This window comes from Harpegnathos saltator, unplaced genomic scaffold, assembly GCF_003227715.2.
Source record: "Harpegnathos saltator strain DR-91 unplaced genomic scaffold, Hsal_v8.6 scaffold283, whole genome shotgun sequence".
Taxonomy (NCBI): Eukaryota; Metazoa; Arthropoda; class Insecta; order Hymenoptera; family Formicidae; genus Harpegnathos; species Harpegnathos saltator.
In genome coordinates, this window is record NW_020230076.1 from 462,295 (window position 1) to 487,093 (window position 24,799).

The 24,799-nt window shown below is 49.3% G+C and overlaps 2 protein-coding genes across 4 annotated transcripts in view; both read right to left on the reverse strand.

Moving 5' to 3' along the window:
- SIFR (SIFamide receptor) overlaps window positions 1-24,799 on the reverse strand; it is a 56,681-nt gene that overhangs the window by 8,048 nt on the left and 23,834 nt on the right. The window contains exon 2 of the mRNA XM_011151179.2: window positions 7,233-7,332. Coding sequence (XP_011149481.1) covers window positions 7,233-7,332 — 100 coding nt within the window. The remainder of the gene's footprint in view (window positions 1-7,232; window positions 7,333-24,799) is intronic.
- Window positions 365-21,312, reverse strand: LOC112588745 (cuticle protein 64). 3 transcript variants are annotated; one of them, XM_025299513.1, is made up of 4 exons: window positions 21,304-21,312; window positions 7,114-7,117; window positions 2,885-2,915; window positions 365-1,189 (listed from the first exon to the last, which is right to left on the reverse strand). In XM_025299513.1, exons 3-4 carry the CDS (start codon window positions 2,894-2,896, stop codon window positions 908-910), a joined length of 294 nt encoding a protein of 97 aa, XP_025155298.1. In that variant the 5' UTR covers window positions 2,897-2,915; window positions 7,114-7,117; window positions 21,304-21,312; the 3' UTR covers window positions 365-907. The 3 variants fall into 3 exon arrangements, with proteins under 3 accessions (XP_025155298.1, XP_025155299.1, XP_025155297.1); XM_025299514.1 differs by lacking the exon at window positions 7,114-7,117 and adding an exon at window positions 20,415-20,417; XM_025299512.1 differs by lacking the exons at window positions 7,114-7,117; window positions 21,304-21,312 and having other exon boundaries at window positions 2,885-3,046.

The window sequence follows — 24,799 nt, forward strand, 5'->3', positions numbered from 1 at the left end:
AAGCGATGCGTTTGCGCGCTCGCTCCGGTTTATATCGCGTCCTTAGCGAGAGATACACTCTCGCTCAACAAAGATAGCCGACTGCCGCTGTTGAGCGGAATAGACGGTAAGAGCAAAGGATGTGAAACGGCAAGCGGAAAGCGTAAAAATTTCATCTCACGGGAACGCGGGCGCGCGGCGCGAGGGGGCGGGTTGAAGTATCATATCCCGATGACGGAGTATCGTTATCTCTTCTTTCTCCCGTCACCTCGACTTATCGTCAGATCGACGAGGACTCGACTCGTGGGATCGACTCTCTTGGTCGTCGGGGAGGGAGCCGGGGCGCGAAGAGCAATGAGACAGCACGACTCGCGTGTGGTGGCTAGGTTTTTAATTAAAATTTTATTAAAATTCCATATGGACAGGGGTCGGGTTCGGGGATGATGGCGGGATGATCGAGGCGAGAATTTGGTTCGATGAAGCGCGAAGAAAAGACAATCGTGGGGAAAGAAATCGGCCGATCCCGCGCGAAGCGCGCTGGTCCTTGGTCGCTTCGCGCGCGCATCATGCGTTTCGTTTCTCGCCTGATGCCCTTTCGCCGGCTCCGCTCCGCCGCTACGTTCACGGTCCAATGGGCCTGATTAACTCGCGTGCGCGCGCGCGCGCGTGCGGCTGATGAAGTGAGACGGATCGAGAAATCGCCGGTAACAATGCTGAGGGGGGTTGGGTTGGTTGAGTGCGCGCAATTTTCGCTTTCCTCCCACAAGCTGCCAGGTCTTTCCTTCGCGTTGGGGGAGCCAATTACGTGGAGGGGCGGTGGTGGTGGTGGTGTTGTTGGTGTCTTCTCTGTTTTTTTTTTTTCCCAGGGCGGTGTCGTCGTGACTCGGTGGTAGGTGGTAGGTTGTGAGATTACGCTGGCTCTCCTAGTTTAACCATGATATCCGCCGTATCCGCCGTATCCGCCGTATCCGCCAAGGGCGAGTCCATGGCCGCCGTATCCATGGCCGGCCAGGACGGTCCTGGTGACTATAGCGGGAGTGTGCACCGCGGGGGCAATGGGCTGAGCAATCACGTGGGCGCCGTGGGCGAGCACCGGAGCGGCGCTCACGACCGCCGGAGCGACGATCGGGCCGACGCCGTGGCTGACGGCAATGCCGGTAAGGCCACCGGGAGCGGCGCAGGCAACAGCCAGGATAGCAGCGAAGACAGCCTAAGAAGAAGATTGCCGAGTGCGTTTAGAGAGACCGGCGAACGGACTATGTTTCTCCTCGTTGTCCTCGCGCCTCGATCCTGTCTCTAGTCTCGTACGTATCATAGTCGTCTGTACACGCTCAATAGCGAGAGAAGTCGCGAGAGCTGGCCGAGGGTTAATCAAAGCTGCGTAGCAGCATTTCGCCGCGAGTCACGAGTCGATTCGAGCAACGATAGCGACCCGGACACCCGGGTGTTGCTTATCCGCGAGCGGCGCGGCTCCTCGGAACCGGTTTCACAGTCGTCGCCGCGATCGCACCCGCGAGATCGCGTGAGCGAGACAAAGTGAGGTCAGCTGGACGATAGTTGCGCTCACCACCCGATCGGCCGGCGAGGTCCGGCGAAGGGGGATCGTTTCGCAAGCGATCGAAAGAATACGCGAGGATCGCGCGGCAAAAATACAGCGCGAACTGCATTCCGCTTTGGCAGCCGCGACTGCACCGCCGCTGCCGCCGCCGCCGCCGCCGCCGCCGCCGCTGGCGGTGGGGTGCTAGTGGTGGTGGTGGTTGACTAACAATGTACATGCTTCAGTGATTTCGCTCGTGCACGGATTTTCGTATGTGCTGCCGTTTGCAGAGCCGCGAGACCGATGCCGGTGAATGGTGCGAACAGCAAGGGCGGCTTCGCGCTCGTGTCGTGTATTCGCGTGCACGCCCGCGCTCACGCGGAAAGGTCAACTCGGCAAAAGGAAAAGCCGAGAGAGACGAGAGTGTGAGAGAACAAGAAAGAGAGAGAGACAGAGAGAGAGAGAGAGAGAGAGAGAGAGAAAAGTCGGGAAGGAATTTTTTTCCCGTTCGCGCCTGCCGGCCGCCTCTCTATCGATCACGCGAAGCGCGACAAGGCGCGAGAAGCCCGCGAGAGAGAAGAGAGAGAGAGAGAGAGAGAGAGAGAGAGAGAGAGAGAGAGAGAGAGAGAGAGAGAGAGAGAGAGAGAGAGAGAGAGAGAGAGGAAAAGAGAGAGCCTCCGCGGCGGAGTAAGCATTAGAGGCTCTGTTTACTCGGGATGTGCATACAAGACGCGACGTTCCGAGTCAACGGCGCGACGGAGGCACCGCTGAAGGCACGCCAGGAAAATCCCACGAGTTCGAAAATAAGAGCGAGCTTTGGCGCTCCGCGGCGTAAAAGCGCAGATCCGCGAGAGCGAGAGGATCTCCGTCCCGCGGACGAGATCGTGACACGGTTTCTCCCGACGGATCGACAGCTGACGGTCGGCACGACCGGCGTGGGAGTTGTGTTCGCGGCGAGCCGTGAGAGAGAGAGAGAGAGAGAGAGAGAACTTCGACGGGGGAACGGTCGTGAGAGAGGCGTCTTTGCAGTTGAGCGGGGAGCAATCTGAGATTGCCGTTTGTTCGCGGCGAATTAACTCTTCGGGAGAATCAACAGAAGCTCTATTAGCTGTATTGTGTGCTGTTTTATAGTCTCATCGATCGGTCGTACAGTTGTCGGTCGATCGGTCGGTCGGTCGGTCGGTCGGTCGGTCGATATTCAGCTAATGGAATCGCGATAATCGGCAAACAAACGGAAACAATCAGCGGTCCGATTCACTCGAGCGTCTTGCGGTCGCGACCGGCGAGAAAAAGGGAATCACACACGAGAGCGGAGAGCGAGAGTGTCGCTTATAGAGACTACTATGAGAATGAATCGTTTCGGCTTACCAACTTGAACATGGTGATTGGTTGTGGGTTGCTTGTTACTTCTCGGAAGTAAGTGAGCTTATGCCTGTTTCGGCGACTCGGGGCCCTTATATACCACGTTGGATTTTTAAAAATCGCTATAAATTCAACCACGTGATCCCCCGCCATCACGAGTATGACGATATGTGTCGGTTAGTTGAGTCAGCCGATCCAACGGGTGGGGTAGTCGTCGGGCCAATCGTCGTACGCGATACTAGTTTCAACCGTCGCGCCGGTTGGCCAATAATGCGCTTTCAACCCTTCGCATCGGTCTCGAGAATTGGGTTAAGACACACTCCGTGTTGTAAGGCACCGGCACACGATGGAGAACCGATACGATACCCGCTACGGCTGCACACGCACACAGAAGACGAGCGTGTGTGTGTGTGTGTGTGTGTGACGCGGGGTGAGTGTATTGTACGCGTGTGGCAAGAAAAAAAGGAAGAAAAATAACCGCGCGTGGCATAGGTGCCGCTGAATGCAAACTCATTTCGTAAAGACGCAGCCAAGGTCTGCTCGCGCGGCATCGACCTTCTTCATCTTTTCTCAGGCGTGGAAACGGGACCCGCGGAGAGAACATCTTTTATGAGCCGAAATTCCCGGCGCGCTAAAGGCTTCCGCTGTCACCTGGCCACTCGATTTTTTCACGGAAAGAAGAGGATTCGTCTGTGCAAAGACTATGGGAAAACCGGTATAATTATGCGGGTCCTAATTAAAGAACTGTGGCGGGATTTGGATCTCAGCCAAGCGGCCCAAACAGGATTTCATCTTCGCGCACTTGAGGACACCGAGGTACGCGGCGTACCTCGCCGAATTAATAAATGACATCTCCCCAAGGATAGAATTCTCGTGTTCTTTCTATGCTTAACGCGGCCGCGGAGCCTTTTCCGCAGCTCCGCAGGATATCATTTTTGACAATTTGCTGACGAGTTGAAGAGCTCTGCTCTTTCGGCGATGGAAAAACCCCCATGATCACGTGGGCTCTAACTAAAGGATCGTAACGGGATTCGGTCGGCCAAGTGACCCAAAAGGGATTTAATCTCCGCGCACTTGGACCATGTCGGAGAGCGTCTCGCCGAATTAATAAATTATATTTCCCCAAAGATGCGATCCCCTGCCGTCCCCCGCAGAATAAATTTCTCGACACCCGTCCGATGTCCAATATGCACTCGATGCTTCCTGATGATTCAGAACGCGCTGCGGCGCGCCTATTATCGCGAAGCAGCATGGAGCTGATTCCGGCATATTCACAGAGCGCGTTTCACGAAGATCCGGACCGGGACGTGGCGCTACTTCCGCCTGACAATGAGAGCTTCAGCCAGCCACCGTCATGAGTCGTCGGCGCCCTCGCGGATTAAGTTATTTATTCCCTCGCGCTTCCGCTTCAAGCGTCAAGCCAACGGTGGAAGTTGAACGCGACGATCGGGGGAGGGGGGGGGGGCAATCGCGGAGATTAGAACGGCTCCCGTCGCCCGGGCGTCCGAAATTACGGAAGAGCAATCCAATCCTCGCGACGAGGGAGGGTCCCTCGTCGCGAGGATGCCCGCTTCCGCTAGCGAATGAAACTTTTATCAATGGGAAGCTCGTCGCTTTACATAATTCCCGGCGTCCCCTCGCCCCGCGTGCTCGGTCAGAGTCGGCGGGTTAGGTAACGCGAGCTCGCTAATGTCGCGACTCGGATTACCGGAGCGCCGTAAGGCGGAGAACGACATAACGACGGTACAACAAGTGCGATCGAGGTGTCGCGTGTCGGCCCGCTGGCAGTCATCGACGTGTCTTTTCGAGTGGGTCGTGCACGTACGTGGGAGTACGTACGCACGTGTGGGTGGCCGATGTGGGCAAGACACAGCGGGACCGAGTTTATCCGTCCGCCGGCTAAGCGTCGGCCATTAATTCCCTAAATCAAGAGCAACGTCGAAACCATCCTCTTGAATCCCGCGTCGGCTGGCGAGAGCGCAGTTAATCATCCGTAGCAAGAAATCCTTGCGTGTGTATATTCGCGGCGGTGCTTCGCGACATGTTGTGCGCGATGGCCGCGTGGTCCCTCTCTGCCGCAACGAAAATAAGATCCCGCTGCATTTCCGCGACGTCGTGAAAGCCCGCTCTCTTTTTCCGCTTCCCTTTTTCCCTCTCCCTCTCTCTCTCTCTCTCTCTCTCTCTCTCTCTCTCTCTCTCTCTCTCTCTCTCTCTCTCTCTCTCTCTATCTCTGTCGTCTCTCCGTGCCTCCGCCGAGCGACTCATCGAAAGTTTCGCGGAGCCGTTGAAAATAAGCGCAGCCCGCGAGCGGAAATATCTGCTCGTCCCATCGCGAGGTTCGCTGGAGCGAATAAGCGCCGCGGGCTCGCGCGTTTCGGGGCTCGGCGAGTCCCGTCGTTAGAACAATGTATATCTGCGGGCCCGAGGTCGAGGGCGCGGGTCCATCGTGCCGGAGGATTTCCACCGTTTCCTCGCCGGGGGGCACGGGGGGACAGGCGGAAGATAAATTTTCGGCCTGGTGTCTCTCCGCGCTGCATCGCCGCGCCGGATCGTATCACGACGGCGGGGAAGACGCATTCTCGTGCGCGCACGTGGTAGGACAATTCCCCAAGTTCGACAATTCCTCCTTTCGCCGCCGAGCAATTCCGAGCCGGAAGATCGATCGCCCCCGAAGATCCTATAAAACTATTCCCGGGGCTCACACGATGGGCGCCTCCGTTCCACGTCGACTAACGTGAAATTGATAGCGGGTCGTCGTTCGCCAAAACGTAGACGTGTCTCGGCTAAGTTCCATCTCTCGCCGGCTGCTTCCGTCCAATTCCGATTGTCATTCGCGATCGGGGATGATTTCGTATTTTTACGACCCCCTCCCCCGTAGTTCGGATTGTATTCCCTCGGCTTTCCTTCGGCTCACTTACTCGCGAGGGATGATGACAGTCGAGCGAGATACACTCGCAGAGACTACTTCGTCATTAGCCTCGGGTACGAATATAATTGCTCAGAACATAGTAACGGGCGATAACGCGATCCGAACATCCCTCACACACGCCAAACGCCAAAGTGGAAAGTCCCGCTTTGCTCGAGGAAGGAGTTCTCGCGAGGAGGAGCAGCGGAGTCCCCGGTATCGTAGCTTCAGATCGAAATATCAATCGACGGAGATCCGCGAGATTTTTCAGCGAAGAGCCGCAAACATTAGCCGAGCGCGAACGAGCGCGGCTACGAAGCCGAGCGATCACCACCGCGTTTCGTCTCATCTGCTTTCATCTGCGCGGTTTTTCGCCCACGGCGCGGCGACGACACGGGTCACATGCGATGGCTCGCGGGGCCTGCCGGGCCAATCGGCGGTAAAAATTGTTTTATCGCGTGTGTCGCGCGATTTCTCGCGCCAAGTGGACCTCATGCGAGAAATTACGCGCGGCCGACGTGTGTCCAATGAAGTGTGCTTCTACATAATGACGATATAAATGCCGATAATGCGGCATGTAAATATTACGATATGTCGTGCGACACCAGTGCATTGTGTCCGCCGCATTAATGCGACGTTTTGTGTACGTATTACATGACAAATTTTGATCGTAGGTCTAATGTGCGCCCGTTTCCATCGGTCGATACCCGCCATAATGCTATGGAAACGCATTGATTATGTGTGCGTTACAGAGCGTAGCCTATAATTATTGTCGGTGTGCGCGTTGCATTGCTGATGAGAAGTAAATATGTCACGGCAGTGGCCGCCACCGCCGCTCGCGAGACTGTCGCAAGAAAGCGTTTGAATTACGTCAGGCGTGTAAACGGATTTACATGCTTTTCCGCGGTTCTTATCGCGCGCGAGAAAATGCCGCGATGTGAAATTCATCAATGGCTTGTCAACTGTCCGAATAATTCCCCGCTTAATCCGCGCCCGACTCGCGCTGACAAAACGGGTTCGTTCGTGGAAAAAAACGGCCTTTATCGCGCGGTCACAGAATAATTAATTCGTTTCCCCGATATATCGGCGAGGGGGGAGGCGCGGCCGCTCATCCGGCAAATTTCAGGCAACCTTGTCGAGCCTCCCTCTCCCGGGCGGATGCCCGATGCTTTAGGAATGAGAGATGAGCGTAAAACTCTGGCGCGCCCTCGAATTAGCATACGCCCGGCGAAAAAGAAGGGAAAAAACGAGGCAGGAAGGCGAAGGCGAAGGCGAAGGCGAAGGCGAGGAAAAAAGATAGACGCGGATAGAGAAACGCGCTCTCCGGTGCCAGACTGCGTGTACTTGTTGAGTGTGTACGTACGTGTGTTCGCGCACACGTCCGTGTATCTACGCGCTTTCCTGTGCGGTAAGATAAAAGACGGAGAGCCCGAGGAGCACAGTACATACCTGTCTAGGGAAACCGCGACCAGGCTGTAGACGGAGGCCGCCACGGAGACGCCCTGTATATAAGCGACCGCTTTGCACATGAACCATCCCAGGAACCAAGCTGAAACACACACGAGCAGTTCGTAATTTATCGTTTCGAGTGTCGTTCGAGTGTCGGGCGAAACTTTGGAAGGCCGAGAGAGAGAGAGAGAGAGAGAGAGGGGGGGAGGGGGAAAGGGCGAGTTGCGGCCGAAGGGCTTTTTAGCGTTTAAGGCAACTGGCTGAGAGCGGTGGACTTACGAGGAGCGAACTTGCTGTTTGGCTTAGCGGCTGGGAGAGAGCAGCGTGATGCGCGAGGGGCTTATTGCCGACGTAAGCGCTCGTCGCTCATCACGTCGCGAGCGGAGATGAACGGTCGGAGATATCTTATCGCGACGACGATGTTCCCGCCCGTTCGCTCTCGTCCGACAGAGAGAGAGAGAGAGAGAGAGAGAGAGAGAGAGAGAGAGAGAGAGAGAGAGAGAGAGAGAGAGAGAGAGAGAGAGAGAGAGAGAGAGAGAGAGAGAGAGAGAGAGAGAGAGAGAGAGAGAGGTTAACACCTACCTGTGTCGGTTTAGCGGACAAAAGCCGACGTTTCTCGAAACTAGAAAGGTCGTTCGCGAGTTTTTCAGCTCACATTCGCGAATTCGGCGAGCTCCTCTGTGTCGTGCCCGTTGCGCGGGGCCTGTTTTATCAGGCGAGTCTGACGAGTAAACCTCGGGGAACGTCAGACGCCGATTTGTTTCCAATTTTTTATAGTTATTTTTTATGTCAAAATATGAAGAAATCTGTTATCATTTTTAGCTTGAATTAATTTTTTAAATTTTTTCGAAATTTTTCAAGTTTTGCACAAGTACACTATTTTATATATATATATATATATATATATATATATATATATTTAAAACAATATTTCTTAAAAAAATATATATATGATTTGTTGAAACTTGCACACACATGTCGCCGATTATGAATCAGAACCATTTTGTAGAATTCAAAATGGCGGATCTAATATGGCTGACGTCATTGTTAAAAAAGTGTTCAGTTTTACGCTACATTCGACGTTGGGTAATCTTTCGGCTCACTGTCCAGCAAACAAGCTCATTTTAACGTCAAAATATGTTAAAAAATGAACAAGAAATGAATAAAAAAAGAATGAACAAAGAGCTTCAGAAATTTCGAAAAAATTGAAAAAATTAATTTAAGCTAAGAATGATAACAGATTTCTTTATGTTTTGACATTAAAAATAGCTGTAAAAAATTGGAAACAAATCGGCGTCTGACGTTCCCCGAGGTTTACTTGTGAGCGTGGAATATTTTGTCCCGCGAATTTCCTCATCACGCGAATTCATGAACGAATTTGCGTCGACTCAATTCGCCAAGCGAGGGTCGCGGAGGGGGATCGCGTTTCTCTGAGAGCTGCGCGAATATTATATTCAAATGGAATAACAGTCGCGGTTGTGCGTTAGCATTATTCTAAACACGTCACGTGATCGTCGCTACGCGCTCGTGCGCAATACGGGCCTCGTGATTTTCCGTCCTCAGAAAACGGCGATCTCCAGCTAGAGGTTCGTCTTAGTTGAGACACTGTCATCATCGTTCGCTGATAAAACGGCGAACGCATCATTCGTGTTAAAAAAAAAAGAAACAATAAAGAAAAAAGAAGAGAAGAAAGAAAAAAAAGAAAAAGACGCAGGCTATCAAATTTATGATGAATTTAAAATCCGTGCCGCGCGTGTCACGCAAATTCCCGCGACCCGCTTCGCAGCCAGAAACAATACGAACGTGATTTCAGTTTCTATTATTAACAGCTTCTCTACACGCGCGGTCGTTACATTCATTTTTCAAAGGAACGAGAAAGTAATTAATTCCCGCGGGAGCTCGAGAAGCTGGAGAAGCAGGAGGACGAGGGCGCTGGAAGAAGTAGGAGGCGGAGGAGAGGCCGAAACAAAGGGAATTCTCATCTAGGACCATCGATCATCGTCTGCCGATTGACGGCGCGGTAAATAATTATCTCGCATAATACAATATCACGAGAAGAGGCATTTGGTAGTATAATGCCGTGCCGGCCGGCGGGAAAAACTCGCAGCTTTCTCAGAATAATAGGGCTACGTCGACGGGGCGCGGGAGCTGGGGAGGGGAGGGGGAGGGGGAGGGGGAGGAGGGGGGGCCAAGAGAGTACAGGAGGGTCCATCAAAAGGAAAGGTCGCTCGTAAATATCAAGCGACGCCTACTGTGTAACGTCGCCGAGCGAAGAGAGCGCGAGAGCGGCGTACACGGACGTTTTCGATTTCCGCGACTGACCTCACTTCATACTTCTCGCCCCGGCCAGTCCCGCAGGGAGAGGCAAAGGGCAGGGTAGGTCTATCGGGGTACTTTCGCGAGGAGATACTGCACCATCGGCGTCTCCGGCTTGGGGAAAGAGTCGCGTCGTAAATTCCAGCCGGCTGCGGAATAGAGCGGAATGGAGCGGGACGGTCAGCGCGCGCGATGCCACGACCCTCGTCGGCGCTCGACGGCGCGCGTACGCGATAATGCGAACAACGCGCGCGCCGTTCGAAGCGCGCAAGGTGCAGCGCGACGTGCGGCGAGGTGGGTGTTCCCGGTGTGTCGAAAGCCGCTTGTTTGTTCGGACTCGATCGCCGCCGCGCCGTCCCGCTTTCTTCCGACAACGACGAGCCCGCGCGCGAGCGGCGCGCGGGCGGGCGGACTCGGGCGAATTCCAGCCGGTGGCGAGGATTTAAAGCAACGAATCGAGCCGGAGGATTTCAACAAACAACGGGCGGATTTTTACTCGAGACCAGGCGGACTTTTATTCGCGCGTTTACGTCGGGATTTAGTCGAGTGGAATTTCACTCTCCGCTCGCGCGCTAGAATTATTAATCGGATTTCTGGGCTTGAGAAAATTACGTCGGAGAGTATATATGCAGTGGAAAACGAGAGAAAGAGAGAGAGAGAGAGAGAGAGAGAGAGAGAGAGAGAGAGAGAGAGAGAGAGAGAGAGAGAGAGAGAGCGGCTCTCTACGACTAGATAAGATCCTAACGACACGTAGATCGCGTTGATCTCCTTTTTTACTCCTCCTCCCGGAAAGAGAAATTGAGAAAGATTCAAGAGAGAGAGAGAGAGAGAGAGAGAGAGAGAGAGAGAGAGAGAGAAAGGGGCTCGGACAAATATTTCCATCGGAATATAAAACGGAATGCTTCAGTCGAGTGGCGTTCCTCCTTTCCACCGGCCGTCGAGGAAGACGTTTCCGATCTCGGCAGGACTCGCGGCAATTTTTATTTCGACGGCAATTTCTTTGAACAATGCCGAACACTTCGGCCAACACGATCTGCTGTGCCACGAGCAGCCGATACCGAGAGGCATTGTGCGCGGAGTGAATGGCGCGTACGCACCGAGGTCGTGTAGAAAGGAACCCCTCCCGTGCCTGGTCTTAGATCGTGAATAACGTTAAGCGCATAATTATTAACCGCTTAAGCGCCGGGAGGGGTCGCAGAAGTATACGACACAAAAATGCCACACGAGGCAGCGGTCCAGACGCCGATACGCTCGGCGAGTAAAGGCGACCGCGTTACGAAAACTCTTCTCGAGTTGCACAATCGCGTAAAAAATCGCGTCAAATAGCGAGACGAGGCACAATGTGCCGAAAGCCCCGAAAAGTGGCCAAAATTAATTATGGCTGAACCAGGAAGGTTAGCCAAAAACTGATAATTGAAAATAGAACCGTAGCATGAGGAGTCATTTTTCCGTAAAAAGGAAGTTGCAAAAATCAATGTTGCAATTAATTGTTATAAACAAATAACTAAATAATGACTGTAGAACAAAACTGATTACGCTACTCGATTCTACGGGAAAAATACGAAAGTAACATAATAGCGTAATAACTAATAGCGTAATAAATAATATTGATATATTGTTTAAGTAAATAACACGTATATTTTTGTTTTTATATTTTTTTATTTTTGTTTATTTTATTTTTTTTTGTTTTTATATTTTTGTATTATTTTATGATATATAGTTATTCATCATGCAATAAAACTATCTTCCAAAGTTGGAGCTGCTAACAATTGAAGAACTTCTGTAGGAAAAGGATCAGCTTTTTTAACAGAAGTTTGTTTGAAGGACGAAATGACAGGGTCTGAGGAAAGCAAAAATCTTTTAAATAATAATAATAATAATAATAATAATAATAATGATTCCCATTTCTACCTAGGGGGAGATTTCTGTCACGGTAATGTTATAAAATAGTTTATATATATAAAAACAAAGCAACAAAAAATGTTTATTTTATATAACCTTTAGCTTTTATATTTATAATTTTCATATTTATATTTTTATTGTTATTAGTTTTTTATATTTATATTGTTTATGTTGTTTATCAATTTATGATTTGTTTATTTTACGTTAAAAACTACAATTTTCCCCGTAAATGTTCACGGTAAACATTTTTTGTCATATACGTAACATATATGTTAAATGTTATATATAGAAATGGTTCTGCTACATATATAAGCTTTGTTGCGTTTCAGATATGTAACAAAAGTCAGATATATAGCAGAAACATCTCTGTGTATAACATTAAACATATATGTTACATATTCGACATAAAATGTTTACTAGGTTGCATTATTAAACAGTTGTTATCGTGTTCGAAATAAATAAAAGTTTAAAGTTTGTGGTTAATTGTTAGTTTGTTTGCCAACGTCATAAATTTAACTAGAGTAAATTATTTTGGTCGACAATTTAATTTTGATATGAATCAGTATTATCTACAACTGAGAGGATTTGACCGTAAGCGTATAAAGTATGGACCGCTGCTCATAAAATTTATCATATCTTTATAACCGCTGGATACCGCTGTTTCTACTTCTGTATAAACATTAATAAACATCCTACCTTTGTTTTGACAAAAGTACAACGTTGTGGCAGATCGTGAATTTTTTGTATGCCACGAAATAGATGATAGACAGTATATAAAATATAACTTTTTTACATTTAATTGTTATGTGATATATAAGACATTCTAATATTATTTTCCTTGTAAATGAAAGTAAACGGATCAGATATTAAACAGGAAAAGTCATTTTGATCATGGAAATTTTTTCGAAGCAAAATCAGATATATCATTCTGAGGATTATAATCGTGCTATTTCTTACAACTCAATATATATAACTTTCATTCTACATATCTTCGTTATACAGTCGAATTCCGACATACTTTAACTACAATTGATTAATTTGGACCTTCTCGAAAATATACTGTAAAGGAGAACCAAAAATTACGATTTTCATTTTTTTCTATTTTGGCCACGTTTAACGACTTTCGGCACACTGTGCGAGGGGGCGGGCGCTCGCGACGAGGCTCGCTGGAAATCCTCGCTGGAAAGTTGCAGCAAGGGAGAATTGCGTTTCATAGATGAGACGCAAAAAGAGCGCGTTTCTTCTCAGCATTGGTGGCTCACACGCGTGCAATGTTTCGTGAATGTTTATGAAATATCTGTCTGAATGCTTCTCGAATGGAATGCACTTATCCTGGACTCGAACGATTAGTCCCGAGCTCGAAACTTATGCGTTCCAATAAGACGTCGAGCCGCGCATTTTGACACGCGACTCGCCGCGGCTGATGTGAAAAAGGTGTGCGCGCGGGAAACACACGCGCGTGTCTTGTAAAAGGACACGTATCCTTGCGGCTACTTCTCACCGGGTTATTAGACGCATGTTGTACACGTTCCACTCCCCGTAATATAACTTGATTATTGCCGCAGATAATGAATGATGTAAGAGTGTTCATTGTGTCGTACTTTCAGATCCACAAAGGAGCGCTTTAGCGCTGCACTTTAATTTTGCATAAGTGAGTACAGATAAAAATCGAATTGCTGCCAGAAGAGATCTAACATCGCGGCATAACCGAGAGACAAGTGTGAATGACCCGGATTAAAATAGTGAAAAACATCGGCGCGTGTAGCATGCTTCAGGTTTACCTCGAAATAGCCTCGATTAAAGCTTGATTTGCGCATATAGTTGAGATTGCGGACAAACGGATATGTGTGTGCGCGCATGTATGTGTATGCGCGTGCGTGTGAGTGTGCGGTACACGTCTAGTATCACTTTTATGACTGTCGCTCGAGCGCATACGACGAATGTAGAAATCATATCGCGAAAAGTTACTCCTTCCGCGTCTATCGCATTACACGCTAACGCCGGAGCCTTTGCCCACTGAGGCGGATTTTTTCTCGCTGATAACAGAATATCCTGTGCACGAATGAAATTTATACGCACCCAAGAGAGAGAGAGAGAGAGAGAGAGAGAGAGAAGCAGGGCGCGCAAAGACTGACGGCGATGAGAAAAGAATACGTCTGTCGTATACGCGTGAGAAATTCCGCCGCGCTTTGAAGAGCGAACCCAAACCAAACGTCGCTTTGATGACGCTTTCGTTCGATACTTAGCCGCTGGAGGAGGAGAGCTTCTCGTTAAATTGACAAAAGAGAAATCGCAACAAAGCGGTCCACGCGAACGTAAAAATGCATTTTTTCTCTTCGGGGCGCGTGACATTTAACGACGGCCCCGCTCTTTACCGCGCGGAAGTAATTAAAAAAGAGTGCCCCCGAGCGCACCGCGGGCGCGTTTCCCCCGTAATGTTGAATCAAATGTACCGCGAATTCCGGAGGAAGCGCGCTTTCAGGGAGGGTCAAATAAAATCTTGGACGCGTCCGGCTGTTTCGTAGCGGCGCGGAAGGCGAGTCGAGCCCGTTTACGAGGCTCGACTCGCCTCCCGTAAACTCGATCAGACCGATTCGTTCGTTCTCGCGGGCGGCTTGATTCGCCTATTCTCAGCGCGGTTGTAAGTTCCGCTTGCACAATGCGCCAAGGACCTCCGTGCCGAAAGTTCCGTCGAAGGTATCCCGGCGAACGGTCACTGTCGCGCTAATACGTACGCGCGTCACGGATGATGGAAGTTAGCGATTCGCGCGACGTGAGGAGCGCGGCAACTTTCGGACCAGAGCGAGATCCACTCTCGGAAGTCCTCCCCCCGCGGTTCAATCGGACAGCGCCCGACGACGCACGGCTCCCAATGGGACATTCGAAAAGTTTCCCGCTGAATAATGCGCGTATACGGGCGTGAGTGTGTGTGTGTGTGTGTGTGTGTGTGGATTCGTGTGAGACTTGTGTGACCAGGGAACCACACGGGTTCCCGTTCCGGCCGAGCGCTACGCGATTTCGTGATAAACGCGTGCGAGCTAAGATGATACCGGGGAGTCTCCCCCCTACGGGGAGGAGGGCTTCTTCCGATTCCCGGATTACACATCGACGACTTCGTTTACTTCGGGATTCACACGCTGACCACACGCTGGCTGGATACACGGAACGACGAGGAGTCCGAGCGCATGGCTCGCGTAGCGATATTCTTCGCCCACCCGAAACGCGATACGTGACGCGTGACGTCGCGGTGTAAAATCGCGGAAAGCAGACGAGCTCGAATTCTACGCCGTGGAAAGCAAAGGGCCACCGCTCGTTTCGTTGTAGTTTTCTTCTTCTTTTTGTTTTCTCGCTTCGACGTTCGCGGGTGTCCTCGCGTCGAAAGGCTCTCCAAGCTCGACCAAGGTCGATTTCGCTCATTTCATCGGTGCGTCATATTCGTGCGATATTTCTTAATCGTCGCGACTATCACGCGACAATCGAGAAATAATCACAGGTTAATAATTGAAACGTAATAATAATTGTATGCTACTAGAAATAAATCGCTGTAACCTCCTTACCGTTTCCAGCATGACAGCAGCCATTAGCATCGTAAACAGACTAAAAATATATCAGTATCATTCCGTTTACATTAGATGCAAAATACATGCAAATGCGTATCGTGACTTCCGCGGTAAATATGGGAAACGAAACGAGTTTCTTCGCCGGGAAAGTCTCCCTTAAACATTCCGAGGAGTGAATTCCGACTTTTTTCACGCTTTCTCGCTCTTAGATTTCAAAGTGTCGATCTTCACTCGACACGTTCCCCTCGTGCTCGTCCTCGCAATTACATTGCCCTCCTTATCGAGTACTCCTTCTTTCGATATAAAGTTTCGATATAAATTGCAATTTAACCAGACAGAGATATAACAAGCGCCTGCATACAAAGTGGTTTGAATGTTTCGATCGCCCGCATCTGCTCGCGAATAACAGCCGAATAATAGCTCAAGCGTCGCCTTAATTGTTATCCTTGCGCGGGATCGCCTAGAATTTATAGCTTCGTTGTTGCAAGGAGAAGTTGCGCGCGAGACCGACCAATGGCGAGCAAACAACGTATTTGGGAAGATGGAGAATATTACGGTGCACCCCGGAACGATGATGCACCGGCGCGGGCGCGGATAACACGAGGCGGCGGGACACGCGCGCGCTAGATACAGATACCGTTTATTGGTTACACGTAGATGTGTAATTACATAATCGTTCCCGCGGCATTACTATTTTCCTTTCTGTTCTGTTCCACGGCGAAAGAAATATCTATTGCGCCACCTCGCCACCTTCACAAAGGCTAACGCACGTAGAACCAGTTTCATAACCCCAATGGCGGCGTGTAATAACGATTGATAATGATGATAAACGCCCGACCGGCTTAGCTGAACGCCGCGATTCGCGTTTTTCTCCTTTTGAGTACCCCGGGCGAGAAAAGCAGCGGCGCCCTTACTCGATAGGCGGGAATAGGACGCCGGATTAAGGGCTCGTCTCACACCTCTCATTGTCGCCTCGCGTCGTGAGATCATTGTGATTCCACCTTCGAATCAGGCTTCTTTGCCGTGAATCTACAAAGCGAGACTCGGTCAATTGAGGCGGAATTCATGGACGATCCGATCGTCACCGGAGAACAAGCGGAGGCGTTCGATGCGGAACGTAATATGCCGTCGCGACTAGGTTGGATGAAAATCGAGAAACAGCAATTTGCAAGCCGAACAAATCGAAGCTTATCCTTGAGAGACATGTTTTTCCGGCGAAACTCGTTTCGCTCGACATCGCCGCGCAAGCCACGATATACGCTCATGTGCATTTCGCCCCTAGCGTTCAATGAGGTAAACTTTTTCCCTCCATAATGAGTTGCACAATTGTCCGTGACTAATAGCGCACGGTGGCGTACTTTCGCGGCGTGCGGAATGATACGTCTCTCTTGTTGGTGAAATTAATAGATACGCCGGTATACTTGACACGGTAAATATCGCGGTCCCATACAACGCGCGCGATCCAATGCGCGACGGTGTCTCAATCGTTTCTACGAACTTGAATATGCGCGAAATGTTGTCCAGTAAACATACCAGGCCGATCATTCACACCCATTCCTTCCCTCCCGGTATTTCCGTTCCATTCATCAATATCAACGCCAATGTATAGTTTGCCATTTACGGTTGTCAATTACATACTTCACTACACACTTCAACATGGCCCGTGCTCCACCATGCTGATCATATTAATCAGAATTGAAAATCAACGCAATTTAATATCCTAAGCGCGCTCTTTCCCAACTGAGCCTTCTATCTGACTCTTTCATCTCTCGTTCGCGACGGAATGGACCGCCGCCGCCGCCGCTGCTGCTGGCGAAAGTCTCTGATCTCCGACGCGGAAAATAGTGTATCGATCTCAATCGGCAATCGACAATCGGGAATCTTTAACGTAAATGTAACCAAGGTGTGCAATTTAAAGTGGAATCGATTCGCCGCGAGATTGCAATTTTTATCGGGAACGAGATTATCCGTCGCCGTTGAAAATGAAAATAAAGACGAATCGTGGGGGACGTAGGAAGAAATAGGGAGAGGAAGAGAGAGAGAGAGAGAGAGAGAGAGAGAGAGAGAGAGAAATTTCGGAGGAGGAACAGAGCGGGGAGAGAGACCGATCTTTGATCCCGCGGATTAGAAATTCATAACTTCGCGGAATAAAGTCTTATCGATTTCTTCCTTCAGTTGAGCCTCGGTTTTACGCGCGAGCCCTTTTTACGGCAATCGCGTCGCATTCAGACCCGAAAGAACGATCGGGGAACGTTCCGGAGTTGTTTTCCGCGCTCGAAGATCGAGTTAATCTCGGAAAGGCACCGATCTCGCGCGCGTTAACGACGCTTTTTCAACGCGGTGCCGTAAGAGCCGACCCGGCGACCCGGCCTTCGCCCTGCGCAACACACAACAAAAGGGGAGAGAAGAAGAAAAAAGGTTAATGTTCGCTCCGCGTCACGACCGCGTCGTGGAAACCGAGCTCCGGCTTGGAGAGCCGGTCGGCGGTAGCGAATTATTTTATCACGTTCGCAGTTCTAAATGTCAAAATTTTTACAATCACCTATCAGGAGCGCGCGCTCGCACGCATACAGATGCGCGACGCGCGTACAACGCGAGCGCCGTCAGCGCGTATTACTTTCACTATCTGCACGCTCTATCGGATAGAACTCGCTCTAGAGGCAGGATCTATAATTTGCGACGGAATTCGGGAGGGAGACCGGGATTATTCGCATCGGGATTACATTTTACAGACGTGCGCGGGATATTTCGCTCCTTCTTTTTCTCTTCTTCTTTTTGCTTCCCTCCTCTCCTTTATTTTGCAGCGACAAATTATCCGGATAACTTTTGGAGGTCGGTTTCCCCCGGCGGAGACATCAACGGAAGTTTATCGTTTATCGCGACTCTCTCCGACTGCGAATATCATGTGTATCTTTATAGCTGAGCCATATAAATTCAAATGACTTTGCTTTTCGCGTCGTCCCACGGACTCGAATTCGCGAAAAGCGCCCTTCTCCCTTCCCCGTCATTGCCAGCCACTCGAAAATTATTTTTCGACAGCGTCTCGGTGCCTCTCCGCGCGAGAACGAAGATCGGCAGGCCGAAAGATCCGCCGTCGAGGAAGAACCTCGCCGTTGAGAGCGAGACATCCCGCACACCGGCATGCACCGGCACATCCACGATCTCGCCATCTCGCTGTGCGCGCTACGCGACGCATAATGATTGCAAATCCGTCCCGAATTCCGTCGCGATCGTCTAAAGTGGACTTAAATCGCGGCGGCTTAATCTACGCACCGCGACGTGGCCGCGACCCACACTACCACCAACACAAACGCACACACATGTGCACACGTGGCGGTGCATTACCGGATTAGCGAGGCGGGCAAGAAGAATGGCCTACGAATCGCGCAGCTTTTGCAGCGGACTCGAGATATACTGTTACCACGCCGCGATCTGGTTGCACGCACGGGGAAGTTAATCCAAATGGCAAGAGTCTCGTCAAGTGTATCGATTGACGAAAAATGTATACGGTCGTTTCGAGTGCGCGCACTTTCCAAACACTCTGGCGACTCGTTTCGCTCGATGTGATCGCGCCAAAACGAGCATCAGCTCGCTCGAAAATCTATCACTTCGTTGGAAGTTCGTGAAAAGCCCTTTTCAATCTCTTGTCGCCGGGAAATGATCGATACGTCGACACCTTCGCCCGGAAGAGGTCATGTCGACGGGTGGATGGAGAAATCGACATGAGAAATCCCACGGAGGACGGAGGACGGAAGTACGTTCGATCCGCAAAGACCGTCGGAGGCGATTATGATGAAATCCGTTCGCCACTAGCTATAAAATCGCCCAAACAGCAACGAGATTGCATTTAAAACATCTTCGCGACGTTGAAATCTCAGAAGAAAAGGAACCACGTAAAATCTGGAGATATTGATTAAAGAATATTCGTAAGAGATTACACGCGATTATAAAGCAATCTTCTTTAATTAACAGCTCAGGATTTTAAGCAGAATGATGCAGGACTTTTTTCTTTTAAGGACACTTTGATCTAATTTACAAACACACGATGGCAAACATCACAGCTTAACAGCTTATTTAACAAATCGCGCAAGCTCATTCACAAATTAATCTTCCTTAATTAATAGTTGAAAATTTCATGATAATTGTTCGCGCAAGATAGTAAAGGAATTTTTCGTTTAGTCAAATCTGATTTACACACACACGGAAGCTTCGCACGTATCGTCAAACACTCTGTGCATGTATGTATTGTTATATATATATATATATATATATATATATATATGTATGTATATTTTGCGATAATCGTGCCATCGTAAATAAAAACGTCATGTTAATACTGCCGGCTCCTAGTAGTAGATTCTACTTTGTGGTTTACGTTGGAGTCAGGCCAACTTAGGTCAGAACCCGGTCGTAGATTAAGCTAAGATCAGGGTCGCGAGAGAATTCTTCCGGGATCTTCCCTCCTTATCAAGAAGCAAAGTCCGTGTATTAAATTCGGAAGTAATTGAAAGTGGGTTACTACCTAAACACACACAGCACGAAAATCCGAGGGAGATATTGAGAAAAAACCTGAAGGATTAGAAAGCTTTCCTAAAGTCCTCACAATCTGTTTTACTCTGAAAAAAGCATGAAACACACATTTTACACGGAGGAAGGAAATCATCTCTTATATTCTGGCAATTGCTGCACACCCCTGCTGCAAATCCCCGTATTTTAAAAATCATGTTATCCGTCATCTATTCTGCCTAACGCAGGGTTTTAAAGGGTTAAAGCACTTACAATGTGGCTACCTCCTCTAATTACGAGTGCGTTGCAAAGGGCTTCCAAGTTGATTCTTCTAATTACGGGAAACGTTACAAGGGACTCTCAAAACAGAGTTGGACGTTGAATCCGAATAAATTTTTATCAAGATGCAAGTCGAAATAATTCGAATTATTCGAATACATTTCTTGCCGACATAAAAATATCTTCCAAACGTATACGAATGAAATCGTATACGAAAGAAACACGGGGTTGCTATCTATCATTAACAATGAATGATCTCTTGAAATTAAAAATGAAATGCGATAATTAATTATCCGAGAATTCTCTGTTCACGATTACACCTACAAATTTCACCGAATCAGAATTAAGATCTCATTCGGAACAAGTTACGGAGGAGTGCTCGCTGTGCGTGAAAATGGATTTACAATCTCTTGGAGAAATGTATTCGTTATTTGTAGGCGAGTCTTTCATTTCTACTTGCTTCCAAGCTTAAATTCGTCGTTTTTCCGCCTTTTGTCAAAACAAGATCTGCCCAACTCTGTTCGCGAAAAATACCTCGTTGATCGCGAGTCCGCACGAAGAAGTAATCGTGAAGGCCGTGATGTTGCCACAGAGCCCCGAAGACGAGAGCGCGTCGGACAGACTCGGACACGCGTTGGCAATATCGTGGGCCGCAACACTTTCTCGGACATATCGGAATCCTTCCTATCGGGGAAGAATAAGAGAAAAGTACAGAGCGCCGTGTAATTTGCCGAGCTATGAATCAGCAGCGGACGTCCGCGTGTGCCCATTGTGCGAATTTCGCAGTCTCGCTTCCGCGGTGTCGCCCCCTCAATGCCGGCTATTTGTCTTTCACGTTCCGTTTGATCGCGCGAAACGGTCCGATACGTTGTCCCACCGCTCGCGGCGACACACGCTTAACGCAGGATATCACGCAGAATATCGCGGAGTTTGCTCTCGGTAATTTCTGCCGGAAATCATGCGTGGACCTCAGCGGCGCGAACAAGACGACACATAAATCGGACAAATGCGGACAGCCTGTAACTTCCCTACGATATATACGATATATGTCCTGTAGCCTCCGCTTCCGCGAGTATCTCCTTACGAAATCGATGGTCCTGCGACGATTTTAACTTGTGGCGTTTTGCACATCCTCTCGTCCTGTAACGCGGAGTCCTGTATGTTCTCTTTGTTCCCTGGAGTATGTGTCACATATTCCTGGGAATTTGTCCAAACGTTTCACATAGGTCTCGTGTGTACGTCTGGAGTCTGGGGCGCTTATCGCCGTCGGAAATCGATTTCAATTTGCTGAAATAAGCGAAAAGGGCAAGTGCGGAGCGACCTGCGAGCCGCGAGGGATAAATTTCAAAGGAGACCGGAAGGAAGGAAGGAAGGAAGGGATCCGTGATGTACGTGTATGTAAGTAATTGCGGTAATTAGTTCGTCGACGCGATACGTCGCGTAATAATCGCCGCGTGTGCCGCATTATTGGCGCTCGACGACAACGAGAGAGTGGCAACGAGGAGCACTCGGAAGAGCAAAGTTATCGCATTAACACAGTTTTGTGTCATGAGTGCGGCTGCATCATTCTCGGTGCTTCGTATAGCGAAGCAGAGCCAACGCTAACAGAGATTAGAGGGATCGACAGTAAGAGGATTACTCTCGTTCCGATTGTTGGCCGTTGCAATAAATATAGATGATTGAAGCCGCAAATTCCGTGAGCGCGCGCGACTCCGCTTAATTTCCAGCGGATCGTTGAAAACTTGAGAGAAATCTTACTTTCCCGAAGTGCGATCGCGCGCAAACAGAACTGCGAAATAGTCTCGAGGTTACGGAGTCTCTTCAATTTCAATGTTCCGCAACTAAAAGCCAGAGAAAAACGGACATTGGCCATTTTTCCTTCAAGATACAGATTTATGGATAGCAGTGTGCTATTATAGACCATCGATTTCTTCCTTTCTTTATGATCGGCGATCAGCATGAGTATGTGTGTGTGTGTTTATACGTGCGCGCACGTGTCGCACACTTCGCTCTCGGAGCGTTTTCCGTAAGACTCGAGAGAACACATAGTAGATTCGCTTTTTAAGAGCCATCTGTCTTGCAGAACGCGCAGAGTAACTTCTGGCGCGAGCCTCAAATTTATTCGTGTTTTGCATACCGTTAAATCCAGCGTCGCATAAGACGATTAAAACGACGCCCATAATTCGCACGATGTCGAACCGCGCCGTTTTGCGCTTCCGAAGTTACGGAACGTGATTCTTCTAATATCCGGGAAGAGGCGCTCCTTTCCGTCAACAGGATCGTTCGATAGGGAGAGAGAGAGAGAGAGAGAGAGAGAGAGAGAGAGAGAGAGAGAGAGAGAGAGAGAGAGAGGAAGAGAGAAGGATCGAGCGGGGAAACTTATTGTACACTCTATGATGTACGTCGACGCGAGCCATCGCCGGAAGGAAAGACGAGAATGGGGAGGATTGAAATTTTCGCGACTCGCCGTCCTCGCTTCGTCGTCGTCGTCGTCGTCGTCGTCGTCGTCGTCGAGTATACACGGTCAGATCCAGCGGAAGCGCATCGCAATAAGACCTCGCGCACCGAGTGCGGATAACGTCTCGGATTTTACCGTTCGCGAGAGACATTTCAGTTTGGTCTGTAAAAGTCTTGCGCCGAGATTCGCGCGCGTGGAGGGGGGGCGCGGGGGCGCGGGCGCGAGCGCGGACGCGCGCGAATATCTCGCTCGTTCGAGAGAACAATTCTTCTCTCTTCAGGGCTCTATAAAGAGACTCTACGCACGCGGCCGTAAAAAGATTATTATCGAAAGTATAATGGCTCGGCCCAGGGAGAATTGTTATTAATTCAGCGAGTTTCGCAGTGAGTCTCGTCCGAGAAGGAGCCGCCGCCACGTGCGCTTACGCATACTCTCGGACGGTTTCTCGGGCCGACGGGTCTCCTTCGGCATTTTCGCGACTGATTTCTACCGCAAATCACGCTCCCTTCGATTGTGTCATGAATTATCGCCGCATATCGCTCATGTACATACCGCCTTTCATCGAAATCTGGCAAGCTTCTTCTGGCAACACCAGCTCTTGAAACGATAAAACATACTGGACGTACCGTCTCTCTCTCTCTCTCTCTCTCTCTCTCTCTCTCTCTCTCTCTCTCTCTCTACTCTCCGTGCCAAAAGCACGAACGTGCAGCATTCTCGCGAATACGCCCCTAGACACGCGAAAAATTGACGAGTGATCGCGACAACCGTTCGGCCCTCGCTGGGTCTTCCCGCCGACGGGTGAAAGCGACTTTTCCGATTATTTCGTGAAGCTATCATTGAAATTACGACGGTGAGTCCGCGAAGATTCCGTAAACTGTGCCACGGCAAACATTTCTCAAAGCAGTGCGAAATTTTATGCTTGTTACTTCTCTCTTACAATCACCCTGTTTTGCGAGCTTCCGACGTAACACACCCGATGAAGCGGACTCGCGACGGTGTGAAAGAGAGGGAGGGGGAGACAATCGTCGACACTTTGGATGTAGCCGGGAATGAAGAATGGACACTCTAATTCTCCGTCAATCTTCCCCGTGTTTGTTCCCTTATAAAACGAAACGCATACTTTCCGGAGGAATTTCCGGCGTATTCCCGCATCCCGTCTCTCCTACGTACGGCTCGGTCGATTGCGATGGTAGTCGATCTTCGTAACGTCGGCCAAGTAGAAGGAAGGAATTTCAATCGAACAGCCATGACCCCACGATATCGGCCCGATCCTTCGGCGATGCGTGGGACCCGAAAGAGTGCCGCGGCGAAAATTCAGATTCGACTGCAGCCGGCAGGCCGCAGCGGCTCGAGCTGCGTCATTTCAAGAGGACGAACGCTCCTCGAGTGATGGCGGCCGAAAGGAAGTCGCTTGTCACGACGACTAATGCACGAAGACAGAAAAGACTCGTTCTCTCGCGCGGCGTTCCCGCTTCCTCCGACGTCATAATTCAATATGATGCCGGGAAAAGCGGGGACTTGGAGAGTTTCGAGAGGATTCGGTCGGCCGCGCGCTCTCGCAGGCACGTCCCGCCGGGAAGCGGGCAAGGCGCGTAGAAAAACAAAGGTAAATCAGTGCTTCGCGTGACGACAACGACGAGTTAGGGAATTAGGGATGGGCGATACAATAGAAAGTATCGATATTTCACATCGATATGTGTCATAAATAAAAATATCGATATTAGTAATATCGATACCACGATAATATCCTTATTTCTGACTATGTACCTACTATATATTGAATTATTTATTGATTTATACTTGTTTATATTAAAATCTATTATAGTTACCGTTTTTGGAACGCGTCAGAAATAGATGCATTCCTAGTGCATTTCATAGGAAAAAAGGAAGGAATCCAATTACACTGACGAATTGCTCAACCGTTATATTGTCTGAACGCAGCCTTATATTTAAGTCCGTCTTAAGTTCATGTTTAGATACTATGTAGCCAATGAAATGATCCGTACATAATATCTGAAGATGAACTTAAGACGGTCTTAAATGTAAGATCTGACTATGAATACCGGCCTAAACGTGTGCAGATTAAAAATATTATTTGTTTAGTTTCAGCGACATTTTCGTTTAAGACGGAGTACTTTTAACAAATTACATGATATGTACGCAAGTGCAGAAAGCTTCTTAAATCACCCGCACTCAGCAGGTTAGCATAAAAGTACGCACTCCGAGCAAGTGCACCTAATAACAAAAACTACTTACTAGGCACTGGGACACGGAGCGAGTGCGTGTCAATCGAATTCGCCATTAATTTGCAACGGTTTGCGACAGTTCAAACGCAAACGGAACTGAGAATGGCTGTGGTTGATAGCGCCAGTTCCAAAAGTTTCGGTTAAACGCTAAAATTGCCCAATTTTGCCCAATAGAATACTAATGAACTATACTACTGCACTGTACCGGAAGTACCGATATTGCTCTTCTGAAATATCGATACACAGTAATATTGAGAAGAAAAATATCGATACGAGGTATCGATATTAAATCCGAAAGTA

Excerpts from the sequence above, each read along its gene's own strand:
- LOC112588745 (XM_025299512.1), bottom strand. The coding sequence starts at position 3,031 with ATGGCGGGGGATCACGTGGTTGAATTTATAGCGATTTTTAAAAATCCA. Across the intron at positions 1,190-2,884 it reads CAATCACCATGTTCAAGTTG|GCTGTCTTCGCTGCTATCCT; the intron begins GTAAGCCGAAAC and ends TCTTCTTCTTAG.